The sequence below is a fragment of the Macrobrachium rosenbergii genome, chromosome 14, assembly GCF_040412425.1.
Source record: "Macrobrachium rosenbergii isolate ZJJX-2024 chromosome 14, ASM4041242v1, whole genome shotgun sequence".
NCBI classification, from domain to species: Eukaryota; Metazoa; Arthropoda; class Malacostraca; order Decapoda; family Palaemonidae; genus Macrobrachium; species Macrobrachium rosenbergii.
In genome coordinates, this window is record NC_089754.1 from 13,516,617 (window position 1) to 13,542,708 (window position 26,092).

The 26,092-nt window shown below is 36.7% G+C and overlaps 1 protein-coding gene across 1 annotated transcript in view; it reads right to left on the reverse strand.

Moving 5' to 3' along the window:
- Nucleotides 1–26,092, reverse strand: part of LOC136845724 (mucin-17-like) — a 97,347-nt gene that overhangs the window by 9,002 nt on the left and 62,253 nt on the right. The window contains 2 exon segments of the mRNA XM_067115925.1: nt 1,433–1,636; nt 18,812–18,855. Coding sequence (XP_066972026.1) covers nt 1,433–1,636; nt 18,812–18,855 — 248 coding nt within the window.

Consider the following 26,092-nt stretch of genomic DNA (forward strand, 5'->3'; position numbering starts at 1 on the left):
AAAGCCAAGAGAGAAAGAGTAAATATGGAAAGATGAAGATCATTTTTGAAACAGAATAGCAATCTTTATTGGCATACAGGAAGCGCCTTGAAAAGAGAAGAAACGTAAAAATTTACAGTATAAAGTATCATTCAGCCAGTGAACAGGCAAGTTGGTAACAAATAAGTGGCAGAAATGATATATAAGAAATATAACAAGACAACTTTCAATTTAATCGTGTTGGTCTTTTTTTGTGTATCACCTCAATTGTACCTGGAAAAGATAACATGAGAAAAAGGGATTTTGACAGAGGAAAAATCTATTTCTGAGTCCAGTCCTGTGTCAGCCGGTGAAATTCCATTACAGCACGAATTTCTAGGTATAACAATGCTAATATACCAGAGAAAAAGAGCTTTCAGGAAAGCTTTACTACCCCCAGTCGACAGAAGATTGTAATGAAGGGTGAGTGAAATACCACTACCACGGAAAATATACTCGAAAGATCTCTCCTATCAAAACCCCGTAAAAAGAGCGGTGAGCCGTTACAGCTCCACCTCAACACCCAGGACAAACACCTTGCGCCACCTTTCATTCCATTTTCTAGCACGTGATTCGTTTGCTCTTTGTGTGCTCGTCCCTATTTTGGATTTATTTTTCTTCATCTACGATGGCTTCGAGCACCTTTTCCATCTCTAAGTTAAGTACCATCTTCTTGTGGGGCTTTTGATCTATTGTTGGCTGTTTTGGTCTCGTATTTTCATAAATATTGAGATCTTAGTATGATTGAGTTTTCTCCCAGTCGCTATATATTTATTTAGATTTTTGCCTTGAACCTTCCTGGTGGTTCCGTGCGGTGGCTCTCCCTCCACTTTATTTTTGTTTTGCATAGGAGTTGCCCCATCCTGTACCCCCACCAGGTCGGGTTCCTTTCATTTAGTCTCAGGCTATTATGTTATTCTTGAAGATGGTGCTCTTAAATTGAGTTAATGTTTTTAGTTTTATTTGTTTTTGGTTGTGTAGTTTGCCTCTGTTGAGCCTATAAATGTTTTGAATTACTCTCGTGGTAGGCTACACTTCCTGTGAACGTAATTTTATTTTCTGTGATGGTCGTTAGTGTGGGCTCCATCCCTTGCCCTGGGTGTGGAGATCAGGTTGAGGGAGTTTTGTTGCTGTTCCTCAGGGTCCGTTTGTGGGTCAGAGTGAGCCCCTTAGTCCTCTTCCCCCACCCTGGAATCGAGTTCTTTGGAAAAGTTGCCTGCAACCTTCCACATTCATAAAAGAATTGGTTTCCTTCCAAGATTGTGATGTTAGACTGCCTAAGATTTTATGTAAACTATTTCCAACTTATCCGTTTTACTTTGAATTTATTATTTTGAACCCAATCAAATACGGTTTCAAAGCATGAATATCTGTGAAGCCTGAAAAACAAATAGAAAATCATAACAGAACCCACCTCATTGAATTTCAGGCCCTTGGTGCACTTGAAAGTGTACCTTGTACCGTCAGCAGTACAGTAGTGGAAAATGCTGCATCCAAAATCCATGTCACCATAGTAACCTCCCCCTCTCCCTGCACATTCAAACCGCACCACAGGGAGTTCCGAATTCAGTGGCCCTAATTTCTGGCCGTGGGGAGGAACGTCCGGGTTCTTCTGCTTCTGCAAGGAAAGGATGACATGACTATTGGACATAATTCTCTTGTTTCTGAGGTTCATGACATATTTAATTAGTAATAATTTGTTTATTAATTCAATAACTACTTAAAGTGGTATGTAAATGAACTTTGGTAGGCAATTCTCTCTCTCTCTCTCTCTCTCTCTCTCTCTCTCTCTCTCTCTCTCTCTCTCTCTCTCTCTCTCTCTCTCTGAGAATAACCGGATTGGCGACAATGGTCAAAAGTGTTTGTTAGTAAGTTTTGCTCCTCAGTCATGGAAGGGATGGAACAAGCCTTGAGAGGAACAAGGGAAGATACAAGAGCATTAATAAATCACAATGAAGAGGACATACAAGTGAAAGCAGGGAAACCAAGCTAATGGATGATAATCTTCTCTACGAAGCAGAACTAGCAGATGGCCTCCATAATGGAAAGATGGAGAAAATAGAAATGGAGAGTCAATGGTAGAAAAACATGCAAGAAAAAAAAGACAATGAACTGGAGATATGGAGGCAGCACAGGGAGGAAACTAATGAGAAATTGAGACCATTTGGAAAGAACTGAAACCTTCAATCCAAGAGAATAAATTGAAACTCTCACTGGAAGGAGCTGAAGCTCTGATTAAGGAAAAAGATATACAAATGAAGGCGAGGGAAGAAGTGCTAATCAGAATAAGAGTTCACTGGGAGCATAAGAAACAAGAACAAGACAATTAAGTGGTTAACCTCAGGCAACATGAAACAAATCTTTGAGTAAAACTAAAGGAGTTGGAGAAGGAATTGCAAAAGGTATTTTTCCAATAAAAGACGAAAATTCTGTTAAAAGCAGCTGAAAACCAGTTAAGGCAAAATTATCTATTGACTGAAAAGGGGGAAGAAGTTTTGGAATGAGAATGTATTGTCAGGCTACCTTGCAGAAGGATGATAAAGAAGCAGAGAGGCTGCTAGAGCATACGGAAATCTGCAAGAAGTTTCGGTGCAATTGCAAAATAAGCTGCACAATGCTATGGGCTATGAACAAAATATGAAACTACTATTCCTCAGGAGTTTTCGTACAGCTGCATGCATCTTTCTCTGATATTCCTCTGAGGATGAAGAATTACCGAACGGCATGCATTTCCATTGGTATCTGACATTTGGGGGTATTAATGTAGTTTAGAAGCTGGATTCTTCATCACACCTCACTTGCCAAAACTCATTCTTTGCATCCACAACAGAGAAGAGTTTTGCTTTACCAAGGAAGATTAAAATTTCTTCAATAACTGTAAGGAGATAATGTGGTATTAACAGCTTTAATCAAGGCCAGATAACAGTATTTGATTTTGGTTTGGTGACCACCACCATGCTAGAAACCCAATCAGTAGGCTCAACTACTTCCTCTACTATAGTACCTTCCATACTCACTAAATTTGCTTTCAGTTTCTTCTGCAAACCGAAGGCAGCTTTCTGGAGCATGTTTTACTGACCTGACCATGGTAACCGTCTGGTCCACATTAATCTTACAAGGTGCTCCCAACACTCCTAAGCCCTCGAAATGATCTGGATATTCTTTCAAAATTTAATCTTTAACTGATTACTGATTACTTGAGAACAAGTGGTATTTTGATCATCCTTATGATTAATAGAAAAAGCATCACTAATTTCTTGCTTGGCATGGGGATTGTCATTTACAAGGATTTTTAGAAAACAAACCTTTGCCCAAAAACACAGCTTATTATGGAAGAGAAATTTTCTCTAAATACCCGAAATTTGATCCTGCGCTGATTTTCATTTCGAATACATTATTTTAAATGTTTTAGAACCAATAATCATTATCTTGTTACTGTTGTCAACTTTCAATTCAACTGCCTCATTACATAATAAACACCAGCATTATGCCTACCTTGTATACGTTTGCACTCTTTCAAGGATTTAACATTACATGTTGCACAAGAGCCTATTTGAAAATGTACTTGAAAAACCACTGAAGGACCTTACTTATGGAGATGAAAGATGACCAAAAGAAATGAGCAGGAATTCTAATAAAAACTCAGACACTGGAGTGTACACTGAGGGCTGAAGGGTCCGAAAGAGAGGTTACAGACAAAACAGAGGAACAACGATACTGAACATATCAGAAGAGATTGAAGAATCAGAGGCAGAATATACTGAAAAATCTGAAACAAAAACTGACAAATCCTAAGCAGAAAATATAAAAAGTCAGTAGAAAAAAATGCAGTAAAGATCAGAAACAAAAAACTGAAGAATCACAAAAGGAAAATAATATTGAAAACCAGAAACAGAAAAAAATGAAAAATCAGAAGTACGTGAAAACGGATATGACATGGAAATATCAGAAAAAAAATTCAAGAATATGCGGAACAAAACAATACTAAAAAAATCAGAAGAATTGCAAAGGAAAATGACATTTAAGAATCACAAACAAAAAATACTCAAAGGATCAGAAAGCACAAACCATACTGAAAAATCAGAAGCAAGAATCAGAAGAGGCAAACAGTTAAAAAGTCAGAGGCAGAAAAAATCTGAAAAATCAGAAGATGAAAAAGATACTGAAAAAAATTCATAAAGGATACTCACTGATTAACAAGAAAAAACTGAAGAATCAAAAGATGGAAATGATACTGAAAATGTGGAACAGAAAACTATAGAATCAATAAAGAATACTATTGAATAATCCAACATGGAAGCCTACGAATAATAAAGGGAAAACGATTTTTAAAGACCAAAGCAGACGCTGAACAAGCAAAGAGGAAAAAACGCTGAATAATCAAAACGAAAACAATAATCAGCAAGTAAAAAATGCGCAGAAGCTTCTTCGGCACAATTGAGTTTTCTGTACAGCGTATAACGTAGTATAAAACTCTCAGCCATGGCCCATGAAACTTTCACCCATGGCCTGGTGGTGGCCTGTGTTGCTGGCACTATAGCGGTGCCAGACGCACGATCATGGCTAAACTTAACCCTAAATAAAATAAAAACTACTGATGCTAGAAGGCTGCAATTTGGTATGTCTGATGATTGGAAGGTGGATGATCAACATACCAATTTGCAGCCCTCTAGCCTCAGTAGTTTTTAAGATCTGAGGGCGGACAGAAAAAGTGCAGACGGACAGACAAATAGCCATCTTAATAGTTTTTTCTTACCGAAAACTAAAAGTCAGAAACACAAAAAATGAAGGATTTTCAGTAGAAAATTATACACAGAAATCATATACGTAAATCACTGGAAAACCCTTTGGTGAACATTTTCATGTTAAAAATCTTGGTCATCCAGATAAATAATCGACTTTCTAGCTATATTCTCTTAGTGTTAAGAATATTCTACAAGCAAGGCTATGCAGGGTTGTTTGCCTCGGGAAATGGACATGCCCCAGAGTTTGTGGTTTAAAGATTTGCACTGCCATTCTTAGGAGTGATTTTGCTTCCTAGTTTTCTGAGATAGGAGGGTTGAAGTTAGGATGGGCATTCGTCCGTAAAACATCTGATGAGTCAATTTATAAAATGAGCCGTTCAGAGAGTGTTAGCAACCTGGAAAAGGCTCATCAAAATATAGCGATCCCGACCAGGGATTAAGTTGAAAAGGAATATATATAATATATATATATATATATATATATATATATATATATATATATATATATATATATATATATATATATATATATATATATATATATATATATATATATATATATATACAATGGGGGAAAAGGTTGTAAAGAAGATTCAGTTTTAAAAACAACAACTAAGACTGAATGGGTATAAAACCATATTGATGAGCACAAATATCATTTCATTTGAGATAGTTCTTCAGGTGAGTAACGGCTGTCTATAGGGTTAGCTTAGGCATTGGATAAACCAAGGAAAGACACATGACATTAACAAGGATTACTGAGAATCTTTTATTTTCCTTTATTGCCGTATCAATGTGCATTCTGAGAGATTCCGAGAAACAATATTTTTACATTTTTAATGGTATTATTATGGGATCAATCAATCAATTCTACCTGATGCCTCACTTGTATGCACAAAAATCTTTCCTTCCATTGCATGTAGTTTGCTTTAATATGCCTTAGAGTGAAGGCAAAAGATCTGTACTCTGTTGTTTCACTTTTTTTCACTGCTGTCTTAATTGATACACACACACACACACACACACACATACATACATATATATATATATATATATATATATATATATATATATATATATATATATATATATATATATATATATATATATATATATATATATATATATATATATATATGTATATACTAAAGCAAATAGTTCTTATTTGCTTTAGTGTACACATGTTCAATACATGTGTACACTAAATAAATATATATATATATATATATATATATATATGTGTGTGTGTGTGTGTGTGTGTGTGTGTGTGTGTGTGTGTGTGTGTGTGTGTGTGTGTGTGTGTGTGTGTGTGTCAATTAAGACAGCAGTGAAAAAGTGAAACAACAGAGTACAGATCTTTTGCCTTCACTCTAATGTTTATTACGACCTCTGGTGGAACATGTAAATACTAAGCTTTTTAGTTCCTAATGAATGCGGGAGAGCATGCGAGCAATAAAACAGCTGGGGATGGAACAGCTAGGGTACACTGGGACAAGTCAATGTCGTTGTTAGAATGAAAAGCAGTGTAAATCAGAAGACACCTCGAAGTGTAACATCAGATGACGGATGTGTATCACGCAAAATGTTACAGAGATAAACAGAAAACTTTTTAATATAAAACTAATGTGTTAAGAACATATAAGTACAAATATGAAAAAAAAATTATCATTCCCAAAAGGAGATAAACAACTGGCTTTATTCATACAATAATCAACATTAAAAAATAGTTTTTCTCAGATATATATTTCAAAAGAAATATTCATAATTCGGAATCCAGAAATAAAACTGATGGTAATAAATTCTCTTGATACTGAAGTAACAAAAAGCGAAATGACACAAGGAAACATCAAGTTACAAAAGGATCTATTCACGACACAAAATTAGTACTGAAATCACCAAGTTCATTCTCAAAGGGTAATAATGATGGCACTAGAGGTGCGCTCTCTCTCTCTCTCTCTCTCTCTCTCTCTCTCTCTCTCTCTCTCTCTCTCTCTCTCTCTCTCTCTCTCTCTCTGTTTTTTCGTTGTAAGGAAAACTGCCATATTGATGTGAACCAATTGCACCATCTGGCACGCGCAAACCACTAGAAGATTAAGCAGACCACTATAATTAACGTTAGCTTACATTATAATAACAGTGCTGCGAGTGGGAAGAACAGCTAGAGAGAGTATCGAAGCCCTTCCAAATGAAAGTTCATTTCTCTCTTTTCCTCAATAATGTGTTCATCAGTATACATGAGCAATGATCATATTTTGTGAAACCCTCTTTTGGTTTTGCCAGTTCGGACTAAGCAGTAAGCATAGGTACGTGCTTTTGCACTACTAAGAGAAGAGAATCTCACTCGAGGTGTCATGTGAAATTTATTTCTAAACAAGAAAACTTTATTTTAGAGTCGTAAAGAAAGCTAAGAAGCAAAGTTGGTAATGCGCGACTCAAGATAATAATGAAAAGGTGAAAATTCCAGGTGTTGAATTTTACCGAATCCAAAGTATATTGTAAAGGGATTATGTAAAATATATTCACGAATCGATACACGGCTAAATAGGTGGGTGGAAATACCTACCTGAATAAGAACACTGCACTGACAACAGAATATGCCTTCTGTCACAATTGCTTTTATTTCACCCTAGATATACTTTAATTCAACATACAAGGTGACAACTTTTCCATGTAAAAGAACAATAATTATGCGTGCTACTTTGTACTGCGCTGGAAAAGGTCAAATTATTCAAACAGTAAAAAGGTAACCTTTTTCTCTCTCTCTCTCTCTCTCTCTCTCTCTCTCTCTCTCTCTCTCTCTCTCTCTCTCTCTCTAGACCGTTTTGATGATGTTAAACTTCCAATCCCAAATTAAAAAATCACTTAGCTTTTTACAGCTTACTTTGGTAACACAACAACAAAAGTCATTACCAACGAAAGTAAGCGAATAAAACAAGAATTCCATAATGTTAATGGAAAGAGAACTGAAAGAAGAACAAAAATGGATTATACTATTCAAGTGATGACAAACCTCAATCATAAACAAAAAACAGGTAAATGGACTCAAGATCATGACTGTTGTTGGACGTCACCGATGAAAAGATAAAGCAAAAGGGAAAGAACAGATCCTAGAATGAACCCACCCAAGATAAGGAGACAGGCAGAAACAGCATCAACAGCAATTTTTTCAGCCAAAAGAAGAGTGAAGCCATAATACTGTTGTTCGGCTATCGGATCCTGACGATTGTCCGAGATATCTGCTAAATTCATTTTCCACATTTAGTTTTGCGGTATAAGAGGAATATGAGATTAGGTCAAAGGCCAAGCGCTGGAACCTATGAGGTCATTCAGCGCTGAAAGGAAAATTGAGAGTAAAGGAGGTTTTAAAGGTGTAACAGGATAAAAACCTCGCAGCTGCACTATTAAACGACTGTTAGGAGAGGGTGGAGTTAAGTAAAGTATATCTTAGTTTAACCAGACCACTGAGCTGATTAACAGCTCTCCTAGGGCTGGCGCGAAGGCTTAGATTTATTTTACGTGGTTAAGAACCAACTGTTTACCTAGCAACGGGACCTACAGCTTATTGTGGAATCCGAACCACATTATGACGAGAAATGAATTTCTATCACCAGAAATAGATTCCTCTAATTCTTCATTGGCCGGTCGGAGAGTCTAACCCTGAGCCAACAGCGTGCTAGCCGAGAGCTCTACCCACCCCTTCCAATGAAGGAGAGGGGGGAAAGTAAGATGGAAGACAGAGAATATGAACGGAAGAATGGTAAAAGGAATGAAAGGGTTGCAGCTAGGGACCGAAGGGACGTTGCAAAGAACATTAAGTAATGCCTGCAGTGCACCGACTGCACTATCCATGTACGGGGACCTTTATTTTTGTAAGCCCTTCCTTCGGTCCTTACTTGGTCCATCAACAAGGGCAATATGTGCTTTGGGAACTTACGCAGAAGTTCATAAATGTTAAATTCAAAACCTAATATACAATGGCACAAAAGAGCAGAGATAACTGGTCCTGAAAGATTTGTGAAACAATAGGTATTCGAATGTACAGGATCATATACCTTCAAAACAGGAGGTAGCCTCCTAGGGACTCACTAGATATCCCATGATAGTGCTTGACTACAGCCAAACTCGAATATAAATACGAGAGATTCACTTCCTGTAGTGTTTAGATTTCATTTTTTTTTACTTGGAACTAAGACTATTAATGTCCTTCAAAATAGAAGTTTACCTGATAACTGCCATATTTACTCCAGCTCTGAGGAGGGAATGTCATGTCTTCAACACAGGGACATTTCAAGAAGCAAATGTAACTCGTATAAATGACAAAGTAATCATGAGAAAATGGTCGATTCTGACAAGTCAGTGCGAATTACGAAGTCTGGCTGGTTTTCAAACTGATGCCTCGAGGAGCTGGCCAGTCCACTGTCACATCTCAAGAAAAGCTAACGAGACAATTTTCAGCAATTTATGGTCATTACCAACAGAAATTGTCCAAAAATGCAGTCGATTTTTACTCTCAACGTACTGATGATGACACACCTTGCCTAATCATGTCTTTCATATCAAGATACACCTATTTGTGCAACTGTTTAAGAAACAGAAGTCGTTGCCCTTAAAACCTACTGTATAAGAAACTGGAGCCTGAAAACTTGAAAAAAAAGGGAATTTCCGTGTTGAGTTTATCTACGCTCTTCAGTGTACCAAGCGAAATACAGTAACACACAAGTATCTCTCCCCTATAGTTAAAAATCTCTTCAACATTACTGAATATGTAACCTGAACACCCAAAAATACTGAGTCCTGTAACGGTAAATATCTCGACATTGAACTAATCGCCGGCGTAAGGGTACAGTCTTTACCGAGTATTCCTTTACTTATTTACTCTGAATGTTATTTGCATTTCATTAACACTTCTGTCAGCAGCATGTTCTCTGTATTTGTTACGTAAGTGTTTTATTCTGTGAGAATTTTCTAGTACAGCAAAGGGCTTCTCGGATGGTTTACAATAATAATAATAATAATAATAATAATAATAATAATAATAATAATAACTGAAAGTTGCCTTGGGTTTTTTGCACAGACAATAACCGACAGACTCATATATTACGATCATAACGGATGAACAGTTAAGATATAATTCCTTTACATTTTTAGATCCTAATGGTTACTTTTCAAAATATACGTATTCTACAGGATGATAGATAATTTTTACAACGAATGCAAGAATTCTTTCAAGAAATTACATTACTAGTTAAAACTCAGCCAAAGTTTACCAAACTAACATTAACATTATATTCAAATGTGGGAACTGTCATTTAATTGTGGATTTTAAAAACAGCCGTTTCATCTCCTAAATGCTGCTTTTCAAAGGTGAAAATTAAGTTGCACTTTTTACCACAACTTATTTATTCAGCATATAGTCAATTTACAGTTACTGAAATAACAGATACCAGACTTTTACTAATTTAATACATTCGTAAATTTTTTTATATGTATGCAAGTGAATTTATTTACGTCCTCATCTATGCCTATCCATCTATGTAGCTATTTACACTAACATAAGCAGCTTCTGAAAAATGCCTTTAACAAATTCGCTCTGGGCTTGAACATGATTGACTGCCACTGGTAACAGACTACTAAAGGTCGTATCAAATGTACAGGGTTGATGCACTATTCCATGACGCCTTTTAGTTTTCTGTACAAGAAAACTATTGGTACGTTGATCATCCACCCTCCAATCATCAAACATAACAAATTGCGACCCTCTAGCCTCAGTAGTTTTTATTTTATTTAATGTTAAAGTTAGCCATGGATCGTGGGTCTGGCAGTGCTTTCGGAGACGTACGACCGTGGCCACCGAAAAAGAGAAGACCAGACCATGGGTCCCTTTAAATCCAAGCGCTTTAAGATTAGTGGACCGGATGCCCGGGGACTTGAAACCAGGTTGTAGGCAAAATAAAACAGTTTCTTCCAGGAACTTGTAGAGTGAAGTCACGCCGATAATCTACAATTTTTTGCGTCAATATTAAAGAAATTCGATTGTTAACTACACAGGTTCCAAACATCTGTGGCAATGCCATATAAGTGTAGTGTTCCAAACTGCCAAGGGATTATACGACATCGGAAAAAGTGACTGTTTTTAAATTTCTCCAGGCAATAGAAAGGTGAGAGCAGTGGCTACGTGCTATCAAAAGGAAGATTTCAATCCAACCAAGAATACGGGCGTAATTTAAAAGAGAAAACATCAGTGCGTGTGATTGTGTGTGCATATATATATATATATATATATATATATATATATATATATATATATATATATATATATATATATATATATATGTATGTGTGTGTGTGTGTGTGTGTGTGTGTGTGTGTGTTTGTTGTAGAATTCAATTACATACTTCACTTTTATATCCAACACTAAGTGCATGTATACTTCTAGACCTTTCGTCTCTCATGAGTTAATGTTCTTACTGGTTTGTGAAAGACACTTCCATCCAGATGGAATTATGCGAGAAATGTCCGTTACTAATGGAGAAACTGGGGAAAACCTACTGTGCAAATACAGCGGCCACATTTACGGAAAAATGCTGTACCTTATTTCCTTCCTAACTGTCCTAATTACCTATCTTCTTCGACTGTGAACCGAAGGGGGAATCACCCGAATCTAAAAGGCAACGAATAGAGGAAAATTCAGTTGAGGGGCACTCGAGAAATGTCTCTTAGAAAATCAAGATTATGAGATAAACATCAGATTTAATGACTTGGAGGAACTCTCAAGCAAATTTCAACTTGAGAAGTACTGGAAAATTATTCACGACGAGCAGTATCTGTTAATAACCCTTTTTCCTTATCGCCTTATCCTAAAATGGTATTTTCGGTAAGAGTGAATGATGATAAATCCATTCAAGCTTATTCGATGGTGTCTCTATGCAAAAGCTCGTTATGTTGTACCTCCGGCGTTTGAAGGACACAAATACTCTGGAAATAATTTGGTGAACTACAAAAATCAGACAGGCAAAGTAACACTACTATAAGTCCAGTTAAAATAATAACCTTTGTTTTGTCATTGTTTTCGCTTATAAAAGACCAATCATTCGAGTATTTACTGCCCTTGAACTTTGTTTGTGACCAATTGCATTAATGACCCCCCATAACGTTAAGTATTCCCCATAGCTTTTAATTTCTTCATTATTGTTATACGACAAGTCTCCTCGTGCTTATAGATTCATTAGCGACAAAAAATGGCTTATTCTACCAATTATTCCAACGATTAAACGCATTTCGATATAAAAAAAAACTTCAGCCCGAAAGTGGAACAACTTGCTAAAATGTCTAATGGAAATGCAATGAAGAAAAGGAAGCTTTCATCTCTCTAACTTAAGGTCATAAAACAAATTAATATCTTCAACCGTAATTAAAATTCATTCTCATATGCATCTTTCTCTCTCTCTCTAAGTATGAATGTATGTAATTCAGTAAATTATCAAACTTCGTTATAAATAAAATTGATTCATTTTAGTAATATTCAAGTAAAAATACTCTAAAATATTTGTTCGTTATCCCAGTTATTTGCCCTAGTTGAGATGTCGGTAAGCATAGGCCATGGTCAGAGGGTGAACAGGCCTTCTCTCTCTAGAGTCTAGAGAGAGAAGGCCTGATGGTGTGTCTAGAGTCTAGACACACCATCACTCTACCGCATCTGGGGAGCAACAGAAGTGCTACCATTGTACATTGTACAGAAAACTCGATTGCGCAGAAGAAACTTCGGAGCTATTTTTTAATTGTTTTTATCTGAGTTTAGACCGGCATTCATTTATAAACTCACAATGATTTTTACTTTGATGTTCTTACTTCCAAGGTCCTTTAAATATATGAGTACTAGCCGAACAACCCGGCGCTGCCCGGGATAACTCTGAATGATAACTGATAAACTTTCTCTCTCCCACTTTTTCCCTTTTTATCCTCCCTAACACCCCCTCTTCTCTCTCTCTCTCTCTCACTTTTCCCTCTTCCTCCTTCCCCCTAACACCCCTTCTACTCCCTCTCTCTCACTCTCTCCCTCTCTTCCTCTATCCAACCCTTCCTGTCTCTATCCCTCTTTCTTCTTCCTAACACCCCCTCTACTCTCTCACTTCCTCTCCCTCTCACGGTTTCTTTCTCTCACTCTCTCCTTCTCTCTCTCTTTTTTTCTCTCCAACCCTCCCTGTCTCTTTCCCTCTTTCTTCTCCCAAACACCCCCTCTACTCTCCCCCTTTGGTACCACTGATGCCTTAACCCCACAGTATTCTTTTCCAGAATATGTATACCGAAATTAGGTATGATAAAGTTGTAAGTTACTAAGTCTACGGGCATAACCAGCCCCGTTTCAGGGACAGAACCAGCTCCATTTCAGGGAAGCCCTCACCCCAACTCTTTGGTGCTAGTGATGTCTTACCCCCACAGTATTCTTTTCCCGAGAATAAGTCGTATGTATACCAAGTTTGGTTGAAACTGCTCAATGCTTTTCAGAGTTATGCTGGAACATACATACATACATCCATTTTTATATACATAGATTGTGAGAGGTCGGCTCGCCAGTGAGGAAAAATACGTTCCCTTTGCGCATGACGTCACGCTTCAGACAGTCTCCTCCGACAGCACAGGTGTTATGAAGAAAGGTGCTTAGTGTTTTTTCATGTTTTTCATTTTGCCTCACCGAGCCGGGTGTGGGCGCCTAAGAGAAAACTAAGTTGTTTTCATGGTCTTTCTTACTGTACTCTTGCAAGTCTTGTTTTTTTATTCATGTCGATAAAATTGTTGTGGTGACGCATCCTAAAAAACACTGGTATTTTGGCAAGAAAATTAATAACCTCGTCAGAAACACCAACAACAGCAGATTTCATTTCAGCAGCCATTTTTTTTATGCATTCCGTTACTGGTCTAATACCATTATCATGAATTGCTGGAAAAATTTCTCTAAAAAATTTTAGTTTAAAAAAAAGCCGTCTGATGGTGCTTAGAGTTTTCCTTCATTTGTCTAGTCGTCTGATGGTGCTCAGAGCTTTCCTTCACTTATCTAATGGACCCATGTCACTTACGTCTTGCTGTTAACAACGTAACCTATATTTGGAAATTTGAAGGAAAACTTTTTCACTACATATCCACCGATATATCTTAAGGACTCTTCTTCGATAACAGATCCCATTGTGTCTCCTGATTTCTAACATTTAGCGAATTCTGTTTCCTCAAAAAACATTTCGTCATTCTAAAGATCCACATCAAATTCCAGGTCTCTAAAAATTATGCTTGTCATACATATTTCCAAGGCCAGTTCTCTGTCATGGAAAGATTTATTAGGGCCGTTTTCATCACGTCTATATAATACCATTTCATGGGATAACGGGTGAAGGTTTTCATTTTCTTTGCCGCAGCTTCCTTATCACTAACAAGTTCAATATCCCTACCTAGCAAAACGTTTTTCAATCTATAGTTATAAAATGAACTGCACTGGGATGATCACGTGAGCCCCTCATCTGCCTGATGCATCTAAAAATACTTTAAAGACAGTCTTGATTTAATCTCCGCGTTATAATAAAAGAAATGTCATGAACCTTTTTTTGGCATGTTCTGTAGCCCAATCACTGAGTGGCAAGATATTCTCACGCCTTGTTGGAATTTGTAAAGGCTATTAAATTTGGGGTTCTTTACCCTCATTCCCAGCGTAACATCAATAATTTTCTGCAAAGCACTTTTCTGGCTATCCAAATTTAAGCAAGGTTATGGGTATATGAGTGTTAATGAATATGCTGACGGAAACATTAATTTTTAATACACACACTGAACTTCTGCACTTTCTCCGTATCGATTCAGTGTTGTTGTTCTCTCAGTCTCAGAGAGAGAGAGAGAGAGAGAGAGAGAGAGAGAGAGAGAGAGAGATGGCGCCATAACGTCGTCGCCTGTAGACAATGATGGTTGATACAGAAGTTTTTTGTTTTTATTATCTCACACAACAGTAGTCAGCCACAACAACAACAAAAATCGCTTACGCTTTACAATGCTCAAAGAACATGAAAACCATGGAAGTCAACAAAACAAAAAAAATGGTTGTTTACAGTGACTGCGATGGTTAATGATATCCAATAAGTGAATGCATTAATTAGCCCATTATATACAAATGTGGTTTACGAATGCTTATTGAAAGATTGGGCATTGTTACTGGTCTCTCCCTTGTGTTTCTCACTAGTACCTTGATAAATGTTAGACAGGACGAAGTCAGTATGATTCGGCCATGTGTGACTGACTTAGTTGTTTAATATCCTGCTATTCTTCCCAGGCCTCTGTATCATTAAAAAAATGCAGTTACATGTTGCGGTGCAAGAGTTTGTCTCACACTAGCACAGGCTTTGGTTCCAGAAGCAGACCCATAAAACCAGTTATAAAGTTTGAGCATATTTTTGAACAAATGTAACAGTAGTTATGAGGTGCGATTATATTTTTGAATAAATGCAAAAACAAACACCCAGTGAGTTTTCGAGACGGAATCTGAAAGCAAAGGACTCCCTACCTGGGTTTCAAAAGAAACTGAATAAGTCAAGCTGACCACTCCCTAAAAAGTATAAAAAAAAAAACATTAAGGGAGAACTTAACTGTACTTGACACCTACTTATAAAACTCAGAAGCTAAATCATTCTCTCTCCCTCTCTCTCTCTCTCTCTCTCTCTCTCTCTTGTGAGAAGAGAAAACTACTACTTTATTAAATATCGAGAATCAAGAGAAAACAACTTAAGTAACGAAAATGCAGCACAAGCCGAAGGCATGGCTGCTGGAAGTTAATAAACGTGACACACAGATCAGGCGGTACTGTAGAAACGTGAGGAAGGCAGGGCAAATCTCGGCCACCGTCGCCTACGGCTGACGTCACAAAGCTCCACCCACATGCATGTAGCTCACTGATGAACCGACCTCTCAGAGTATATTGAAAGGACCTTGGTTACTTCTGATTATAGTCCCGTTCGTTGCTGCGCGTCATTTTCAGAATATGAAATCAGAATATGTCGCAGTGAATGTTGCATACAGTGTTGCAAAAGCTTCGCTAATTCAAAGGGCTTTAGAGACTGTCTCTCTGAAGATTGAATACACAAGCGCTGGGACCTATGAGAGCATTCAATGCTGAAAGGAAAATTGAGAATAAGAGGTAACGAAGGTGTAACAGGAGGAAAATCTCGCAGTTGCGCTATTAAACATTGTTAGAAGAGGGTGGAAAGTAAGATGGAAGAAAGAATATGATTAGGAGATAAAATAAAGGAATGAAAGGGGTTGCAGCTAGGGGCCGAAGGGACGCTGCAAAGAACCTTAAGTAATGCCTACAGTGCACCGCAAGAGGTGCACTGACGGCACCCCCCTTAAGGGTTTGTGTCTCTGAAGCCCCTGGTGTCAATCGTTAGCCTCCAACGCAACCTATGTCCCCCATACCACCCCTTCAAATAAAAATAAAATAAAAATAAATCTTTGAGAACAGGAAAGTAGGACAACCGTTGACGCCAGGGTTAGGTTCCTAAAAACAAAAGCAAAGCTTTCATTGTTCATCAAAGGTGAAACAAGGACACTATTCGTCTGAAAAAAAAGTTCTGCTGTTCAACCACTCAAAAGGTGATCCATTCAGTGTTTCACGAAATATATGCATTAAAATCAAGAGAACTACCGAGAAGAAATTTTGAATCCTAAAAATAACGGTTGCTAATAACAGAAGTGTATTTTTGTCATTAACACTATTAATCAAAAGTGCTTTAAACAAAAGAAATTATGTAAGTGCACCAACATATAAGAGCAAATTGCATGTATACACGAAATGAGAATAAATGGCTCATTAACCACGTCATGTAAAAAGCAGATAGTGCAAACACTCTCACTCTCCCTCACACATACATACACACACACACACGAAACAGAGAGGTTAACACCCTCAGGGCCCACCAAATCTAAAACCATATATATATATTATATATATATATATATATATATATACATATATATTATTTATTGTATATATGTATTGTAGTATGTATATATGTATATGTATATATGTATATGTAATGTATATATGTTTATATATACACATATATAAATGTACATGAATGTCTCTTACTGTAATGCCACAGTATAATATGAAGATAAAAAGGTCCATAAAACATTATTTGAACGTTGCAACCATATATTTCGAACACATCTTTCTGTGCCCCTGTTCACTGGAAAAATATGAACAGATGAAATGTTACAAGAGTATTTACACAAAGCATATGTAGGAAGTGCTCGAAATATATGGTTGCAACGTTCAAATATTGTTTTATGGGCCTTTTTATCATTATGTGTATATATATATATACATTATATATGTATGTATATGTGTATGTATATATATATATACATATATATACATATATATATACATATATATATATATATATACATATATATATATATATATATATATATATATATATATATATATATATATATATATATATATATATATATATTTTATGTATGTAAAATATTTTCTGTTAAAACAGAATTCCATCTAATAAAAGGAGCCCATAGAACACCAAAAGGTAGAAAGTTAATGCTAAATATTTATACCAAGAGATGCAGATGTCGCTCCCGTTGACAATTTTTCCTTAATCTTCTTAATTGCTGGTTGGAGGAAGATTTTTATCTATAATATCCGAGTCCCAAGCTGCTTTCGAGAGGTTCATCGTAGTTCTTTGTTTAATTAATACTGACTCTACAACCTGGCTCTTTTGAACCGACAATTGCTGCTATAAATTATACGTGACAAATTCCAGTTTATTCTGTGATTATGAATATTTATGTGGTTAAAAATAGCTGAGCTCTGTTGGCCATACCTTACTGAACGCTTATGTTGTATTAATCTCTGGGGGACTGATTTACTGTAAAACCGATGTAGGACCGGTCACAGTAGAGGCAAGGGATTTCGTATACTCCTGTGTCTTTGGGGACTGGCTTTTGTTGGACGTTAATCAGGGATTTGGCTAAGATATTTGAGTACGTAAAAACAAAAGGGTTATGGTTTCCACTGACACAGAAACTTGGAAACTCTAACCCTTTTGCTTTTACCTTCCCAAATACCTTAGCCAAATCCCTGATTACATCCAACAAAAGCCAGTACCCAAAGACACAGGAGTATACAAAATCTCTTGCCTCAATTGTGACCAGTCTTACGTCGGTTTTACAGGTAAATCACTCCCCAGAGATTATTACAACATAAATACTTAGTAAGGTATGGCCAACAGAGCTCAGCTGTTTTTAACTACATATATATCCATAATCACAGAACAAACTGGAATTTGTCACGTATAATTTATGGCAGCAATTGTCGGTTCAAAATCCAGATGGTAGAATCAGCACTGATTAAACAAAGAAATAAGATGAACCTCTCAAAAGGAGCTTGGGACTCAGATTTTACAGATAAAACCTTCTTCCAACCAGCAATTAAGAAGATTAAGGAGAAATTGTCAACGGGAGTGACGTAACAGCTGGCCTCTGCATCTCTTTGGATTAATACTGCTTTTCTATAACTCTCATTTCATTCATTACCTGCTTGTAGAGGGAGACAGTTGTTCTCCGAAATATATAGCATTAACTTTCTACCTTTTGGCATTTTTATGGGCTCCTTTAGTAGATATGTATATTTGTATATATACATATGTATAAATGTCTATACATATATAATGTGTATATACATATATATTTATGTATAAATGTGATATATATATAAATGTAAAAATCACATACAAAAAATTCATCTTGGGATTTACTTATAAGCAACATAATTAAAACAGTGAAAAATACTGCATAAACTTAATAAAAGGTAAACCATGGAAAGGAATGCAACAGAATAATCTAGTTATAACTCTGCATTACTGTCCGCAGGCATTTTTCACTGCGCCGCGTAATTTTCACGATCAAGTTAAGATAAATCTTTGTATGTGTGAAATCACAAAGATGACAAAACAATAACAGAACAGAAAAGGGAAGAAAAACACGTCACTTACCCTCCATGTCTGAGCGCCGAGTAAGTCTGTCAGGAAACACAATCCTGAAAAACAAAGTCGTTGAGATTATCATTTTGGTGACATGATGTAATCAACCTACAGTAGTTCCTAACATCATTACCGTTAATGAATTTTGATGGGAAAGTAGCCCACTTCAAAAATGCAAGTTTCTATGATTGTACAACTGAAGAAAATCAAACGCAAAGTTATAGTTGAATTGGATTCTAGAGTTTATTCAAATTCATTATCAGTTTCAGATTTAAGTCTGAGGTAAGTAGAACTCAGAATACAAAATGTAATTCATAACATTTATTTTTCAAGTGATTATATCGACACCTCAAGCTACACTTTCCTGTACTCAATGTAATGACTTGAATTAAACTGAAAATTAATACGGGCTATATTCTTTTGTATTTCATAAATAATTGTTTTTGATCCAAAATTTCTCCTTCTGAAAGCTGCAGGCAGTAGCAGAACACTAATTTCAAGCTGAATTACACTTGCAAAAATATAGGAACGTTGTTTGTTTTGCTCCAGTTATGAAAAGAATTGCATGACACAGCAGTATACGTTACGAAGATGAAGTAAGTTTTGCCGGTGTTCTGCGTCATTAACTCTTCCTGAATTAGTTATTGTTCGTGTCATAATGAATCCCACGATCAGTGCTACATTAAATTGTTAACGTGATACTAATACGAACGGCTAAATTGATAACTCGTGTGTATTCTAACTTGGTTATTCTAAATACGGTACCATCCGCTGTTAGACGTATTCTAAAGTTGGTCTTCAAATGAGGTAAAGTTGTTGTGAACGCTAGAGTAATATCCAATATATAGATCCCAACAATACCTATATTTTACTATTAAATTTAGTATCAGGATATCCTTTTTAACATTTGCACCTTCCGTCAATCCACCCAGAGGAATCCACTCAGAGGAAATTAAAAGAAAGATTAATTTTTCATAATGACCAGTTTCCTTATAAAAAAAGATAGATCTCTAGACTCATAAAAATACTGACGTAGAAAATTCGAACTGAACTTGTGCTCCGCATATTACGACTGGCGCAACCTGTCCATTGCAAAATAAGAGATCTAATTTTACTTTTATTGTGACGATTGCAAGAAATCACTTCACGGTTCTGAGTTTACAACAGAGTTTTCGAACTGCGGCAGTTATGAAAATGAGCTCACTTCTGAAAGATAACACGTTGTTTCCGTAATCATTGCACCTCACGTTGTAGATTTGGTTCCATCACATTTGATTAACGAGTTAATACTGTAACCTTACTTCAAAACACATATGACCAACGATGCCGCAAATTTGCTGAAATTGTTCATCTTAATTAACGGATTAATATATGTCGAAATATGTACTCACGTAATAAAAATGAACATGAATTTCGTGCAAATCGACATACACCAACGAGAACCATTAAATATCAACTCCTGAAAAGTTAAAACCTTTAACAAACTAGATTTGCTGGATGAACTACTTAAGTGTTTCAATTCCATACACGTCACTTTAAACCAACACATGTAGCTCGATAAGTACCGGATCTCGGTTACATTAACGTTCCGTTACTAAAATAGCGTAACCTTCAACAGGTAGCCGGAAGGGATTCGCGAAGAATACTGTCGATCACAACACAATTCCTCGACTCGACTTACACCCATTCTCAGCTCTAAGAACAAAATAGTCAGCCAATGGAATATATAAATTCTACAGTTTTACGATCTCTCTCTCTCTCTCAGGTTTGGAATGCAGTAGAATACTACATGCTATTTCGAGTGAGTGGAATATCTTTCATATCTTTACTATACCTGCGGAATTTATTTTGGCCCTCATTCGGCGCTTTGTACAAAGTTCACACCAACATGTGAAAATGTTTTCAATGTAATAAAAAATTCTTTATTGATAATATCTTTATGCTTAACATTCTCTGGGCTGAGCATCATTTTAGGTTACAAGTAGCCCATTATGTGTAAAAAGTATACATACATACACATACACACACACACACACACACACACACACACACATATATATATATATATATATATATATATATATATATATATATATATATATATATATCATTTTCCACACTGGCAACACTTCTTGTATACTGTGTGTGTGTGTTTCCTATACCATAAAATATGTAATAATACACAGGTGGCTTCTATATGCATATTATGTTACATAAAGGGGACAACTGGAAAGCACACAAAATACTTTGTTTTTGTAGCCTTATTAGTGACTCTAAATCTTTACACCATCAGTATATTTTATATTCATTTTCCATACTGGCAACACTTCTTGTATACCTAATAGGTACATACTTCAAGACAAGAATGATACCATGAGGTGACCTTACACACTGGTTGTAAATATTTAAAGTTTGCTGCCCTTTACATTCTCCATTACCTCTTTTTTGGTAGTTCTTTGGCAGGGCAGAAAGCACTTTACATTGGGATTTGTTAATTTTGTCCATTTATTGTGCTGGAAAAAGTCTCTCAGTTAGTCTTGCCTCAACAGGATTTGAAAATCGAGCAAGACTTTGAATCTATTGCCTTGATACCGTTCTTTAGACCAATCTTTGGCTTCTTGTTTCTGTAAAATGCTAGAAAGAATAATTTTGAACAGGCTGCGAGCCATGATTGGTGGACTATTTCACCCAAATCTACATGGGTTCATAAAAGGAAGGAGTACAGCCTCCAGCATAACAAAATTCCTTGCTAATAACTTTGCAAAATACTCTGTGTTCTTAGACTTAAAAAATTCTTTTGACAAAGCTAACAGACAAATAATCCTGTATGATCTGACAAAAATGGGTGTAAAAGGTAAGCTCTTGACATGGATTAAGGATTATCTCAGACAGGAAGGGTTATGTACTTTTTCACGGGAGAGGTCCTCTGTTAAGGATTTCGAACTTGGCACACCACAAGGTGGCATTTTGAGTCCAAACTTGTTCAATGTCCTTATTAATATGACTGTTAGTGCAATGTTGCCCAGAGGAACTACTACTACTGCTTATGCAGATGATATCCGTATTCAGTTAAGAACTTCTCTTCAAATCCAAAACTCGCTGAATATTATTGGCAGAATTTGTGATGAGTTAGGATTTGTAATCTAAACTGAAAAGACAAAAGTTACGTGTACCAAACGGGGACATAGGGAAGACCTGATACTGCAAGATTATAAGCTTGAATATGTTGATGTATACAAATATTTAGGGGTTTATGTAGGTGGTAATCATGGTACGGACATGCTAGTTCAGTATTTAATCACATGTTGCAAAACTAGATTGAGACCTGCAAGGGGCATCAGTAGCTGTACTTCGTGCAATGTATGTGGCATACATCAGAATTGTGATTGACTATGCTGCTCCGGCTCTTGTCTGCCTCTCAAAATCCAAATTAGCAAAGCTTGAAGCCATTCACAATGAAGCAATGAGAATTATCTTGGGCTGTCCAGTAACTGTAAGGGTATCGAATATGACGATGGAGTTAGCACTGGCATCGATACCAGAAAGGACTAGAGAAATCAACACCGTTATTGACATTAAAGCACTGAGAGATGACAGAGACTCTCTTCCAAAGACAGAATTGCTGAATGCTATTGGACTGGAGCAAATAGCAGGAAGCGGCTGGACTGCAGTAACGGCTAAAGATTTGATGCATTACAATGTCGTAGATTTTGGTCTGTCAACAAACACATATGGACAGCCACTTCCTCCATGGGAGTGTATGTCCATTAACATGACTGTAAACAGACCAACTTGTAAAAAGTCAGACATGACTACTTATGAAACGGAATGTAATATAGAATTTTGGCCAAAGGCCAAGCACTAGGACCTGTGAGGTCATTCATCGCTGAAAGGAAAATTGAGAACAGAAAGGTTTTAAAGGTGTAACAGGAGGAAAACCTTGCAGTTGCACTATGAAATGATTGTTAGGAGAGGGTGGAAAGTAAGATGGAAGAAAGAGAATATTGAAGGAGGTACAGTAAAGGGAATGAAAGGGATTGCAGCTAGGGGCCGAAGGGACGCTGCAAAGAACCTTAAGTAATGCTTACAGTGCACTGACGACACTAACCCCCTACGGGGTACTTATGAAATTTGACCGCATTATCAAGCAGTAACTGAAGAAAACATGGAAGGGGGACAGAAACGGGACGTGCTGTTGCCACGGTAACTCGAATGAATAGTGGTACCTTTGACACAGAAGCAAATATAAAGGTCAGGATACAAGACTGGGCTTCATCCACACAGACTGAACTGATGGCCTTGCTATTGGCCTTGACACAAATCAATCGGAGGGGCAATGATTCCTTAATGATCACTGACAGTATGTCTGCCCTAGAGTCCTTAAAAACTAGCAAGGTCTCTGTGTATGAAAAATTAGTCAATGAAATTAAAAGGAAAATAAGGAAACTGGCAGTAAGGGCATAAAGGTCATAAAGGTCAAGTTCATGTCGGTTCCGTCTCACATTGGGATACCTGGTAATGAAAGGGCAGAGGAGTTGGCTAAAGAGGCTGCTCCAAAGGACATCTTTGAATACAATCTTGGGTCATCAATAAAGCAGATAAAAACAAGGATCGGGAGTCTACAGATATCGGAAACTAGCAAACAAAGGCAGATAGAAAGGAAGTCAAGCACATCAACTCAGTTCTATAACAAGGTAGCAATAAACACTACATATACATATGGAAAAATGGGGATTAGTAGACATAAAGAGTTGGTGAATGCTAGATTAAGAATAGGATACAGCTACCCAATGGCAGGTAATGGTGAACAAGGAGGGCAGCTCAAGTGACTGTAGAATACGCAATGAAACTGATGGACATACATTTCGCCACTATGTCATGACATGCCCAAAATACAGGAGCATACAGATGACAATCTCACAACTTTGGAGGACCAAGCAATACACCCACTTACAGAAGAGTTCATCAGTGACATACTTAAAAGGTTTAAAAATTTTGCAATGCCCAAATAAATTTTTGAGGTGGCTCAGAAAAGTGACAAACTAGGAATATTATTAATGTAATAGTGACACTTATCATTTTTCAATCCTTGTCTATCTGTTTTGCATATGTGATCTTGCGTGGATTTCACCGTTACAATGAATGTAGCCTAGGCTATGAGCTTGTGAAGATTCCACGATACAATTAATGTAGCCTACGCAATGAACATTTTAATTATTAGTGCCTAATATGTGTATGCGTTCTTACCATTATTATCATTATATTATTTCTACTGTCATGTATGTGTTATTATGTTAGTTACTACTGTTATTCAACCTCACAGGTGTTTTCCTTTAGGAGAGGGTATCACTCCTTTTATTTTGTCTATCTGTTTTATATAAATGTAAATGTGAATTGCATACATATGTTTTACTTGAACTGTACTTACTTCAATGTTAAAGCCCAGTACTGATGTCAGGGGTTGTTCCACTATGTGACTCAACCCTTTTGGACGTCCTGTAAATCTATCTTTTTTGCTCACAGGATGCTCGCAGGATGGGAGGAGGTGTCCAATAAATTAGCCTCTCACAAGGCCAAATCAAAGCAAAATCTAATAAGCAAGTTACCCTTTCCTGAATTTTTCCTCTAATTTAAATTACTATCAGATTCTGAACATCATAAAAATATATTTCCATCAAGTAATGCTGCTTCATTTACAAAATGATATTTGTCCTTTACAAATACTGCTCTGAAACCTTGTGCATCTGATATAAAGCTATTTTCACTAAAATAACTTTCAATGGTAGGTATATGAACCAGGGCCGGATTAAGGGGCCTGGGCCCCGGGCCACCCACCAATAAAAACAATACGTTTTAATTTAATAAGGTTAGTATTGTAATCGGGCACTTATATTACCCATACTAGCCAAATTGAAAATTTGATTATTAAGTTTGACAATAACATGATCCTCGTACATATATAAATAATTGTAACTGTATATGTGTAAAAAATATGGTAAGAACAACTTATAATTATTTTATTTTGTGTTTATGCATATTAATAACATCAGAAGAATAGTCCCATTGTAGTATTTCCAAAATAAAACTGTCCTACTAATATATTGGTATTACTGTATTTTGGCTACTAGATTAACTAGACTATAGTTTTAGTGTATGCAATAGGAGTTGGAAAGGTGGCCTCCCACCAGAGTGGGCCCCAGGCCTCCCGCCAGCTCAATCCGCCCCTGATATGAGCTAACCCCAATGCAGTTTCAACAGCAACAAAAGCTTTTATATCAAGGAAGTTAAATCGGTCTAATAACGATACCCTGAGATTTTCGGTAATGGCTGCCTGCATGTTATCCTAAAATAGAAATATTTTATGCTGCAACATGATCATATATTCCCTCAGGAAAACATAAGCAAGGCATTCATTAGGGGTAAAATTTTATTTTAAACCATTATTGCATTCTGGACTTGAAAATATAATTTCCCTATGTTCGTTTTGTTGGCAAATGACCTAACCAACTACACCTAACCTAACCTACGGTACCAGGCCTTACCTAAGTACACGATAAGTTTGAAAACATTACAAGAACCCGCCTTAAGATGAATGGAGAACTTATCAATGGGATTATGGTCCTCGTATTTCCCCAGTTCTGTGATTTCCCCCACTCAAAAACCCGACTTACCCACTGTAGTTCCCAGATTGCTGGAGTGTGGGTGGGATCCTTTATCTCTAAAAGTACTAATTTGCTAACGAAACTAACGCCAGAAACGTTCAAGCACTCACGTAAACATACGAAAATAATGTCCAAAAAATTGTAATGCAGTTATGGTTTAAAGTAAAATACTACCCAATTTACCTTACGAGTGTCTGTATAATTCCTCATACTATCAAATTGTTTGGAATTATTGCCATTTAACTGTACCATTATCATAATCATCATCCTCACATTGTCGGGGTTGAGATCCTGAATCAGAAGTAAACAAATTTCCTTGAATTCTTCGTGTGAAACTTGGTAATTAGTTGCCATCAAAATGCTTACAGAACAAAATGGCCTGATTTTGTTACAAAAAATGGGGCGGGGGCGCGTGCTGACGAGTTATAGGGGAAAGTTAAAGGAAAGCACTCAGCTGATGACGGCAAACAAATTGCCTACTCGTTCTTGGTAAACGAAATACCCTGGCCATGTTTTTTTGCTAATCCGAAGTAATAGTGCATATTTCAAGGAAATTTCACTGGGCACCCAGATTGACATTACGATTTGTAATAAGGCGAATAGGCTACCACAGTACTAGTGTCGAGCGCCG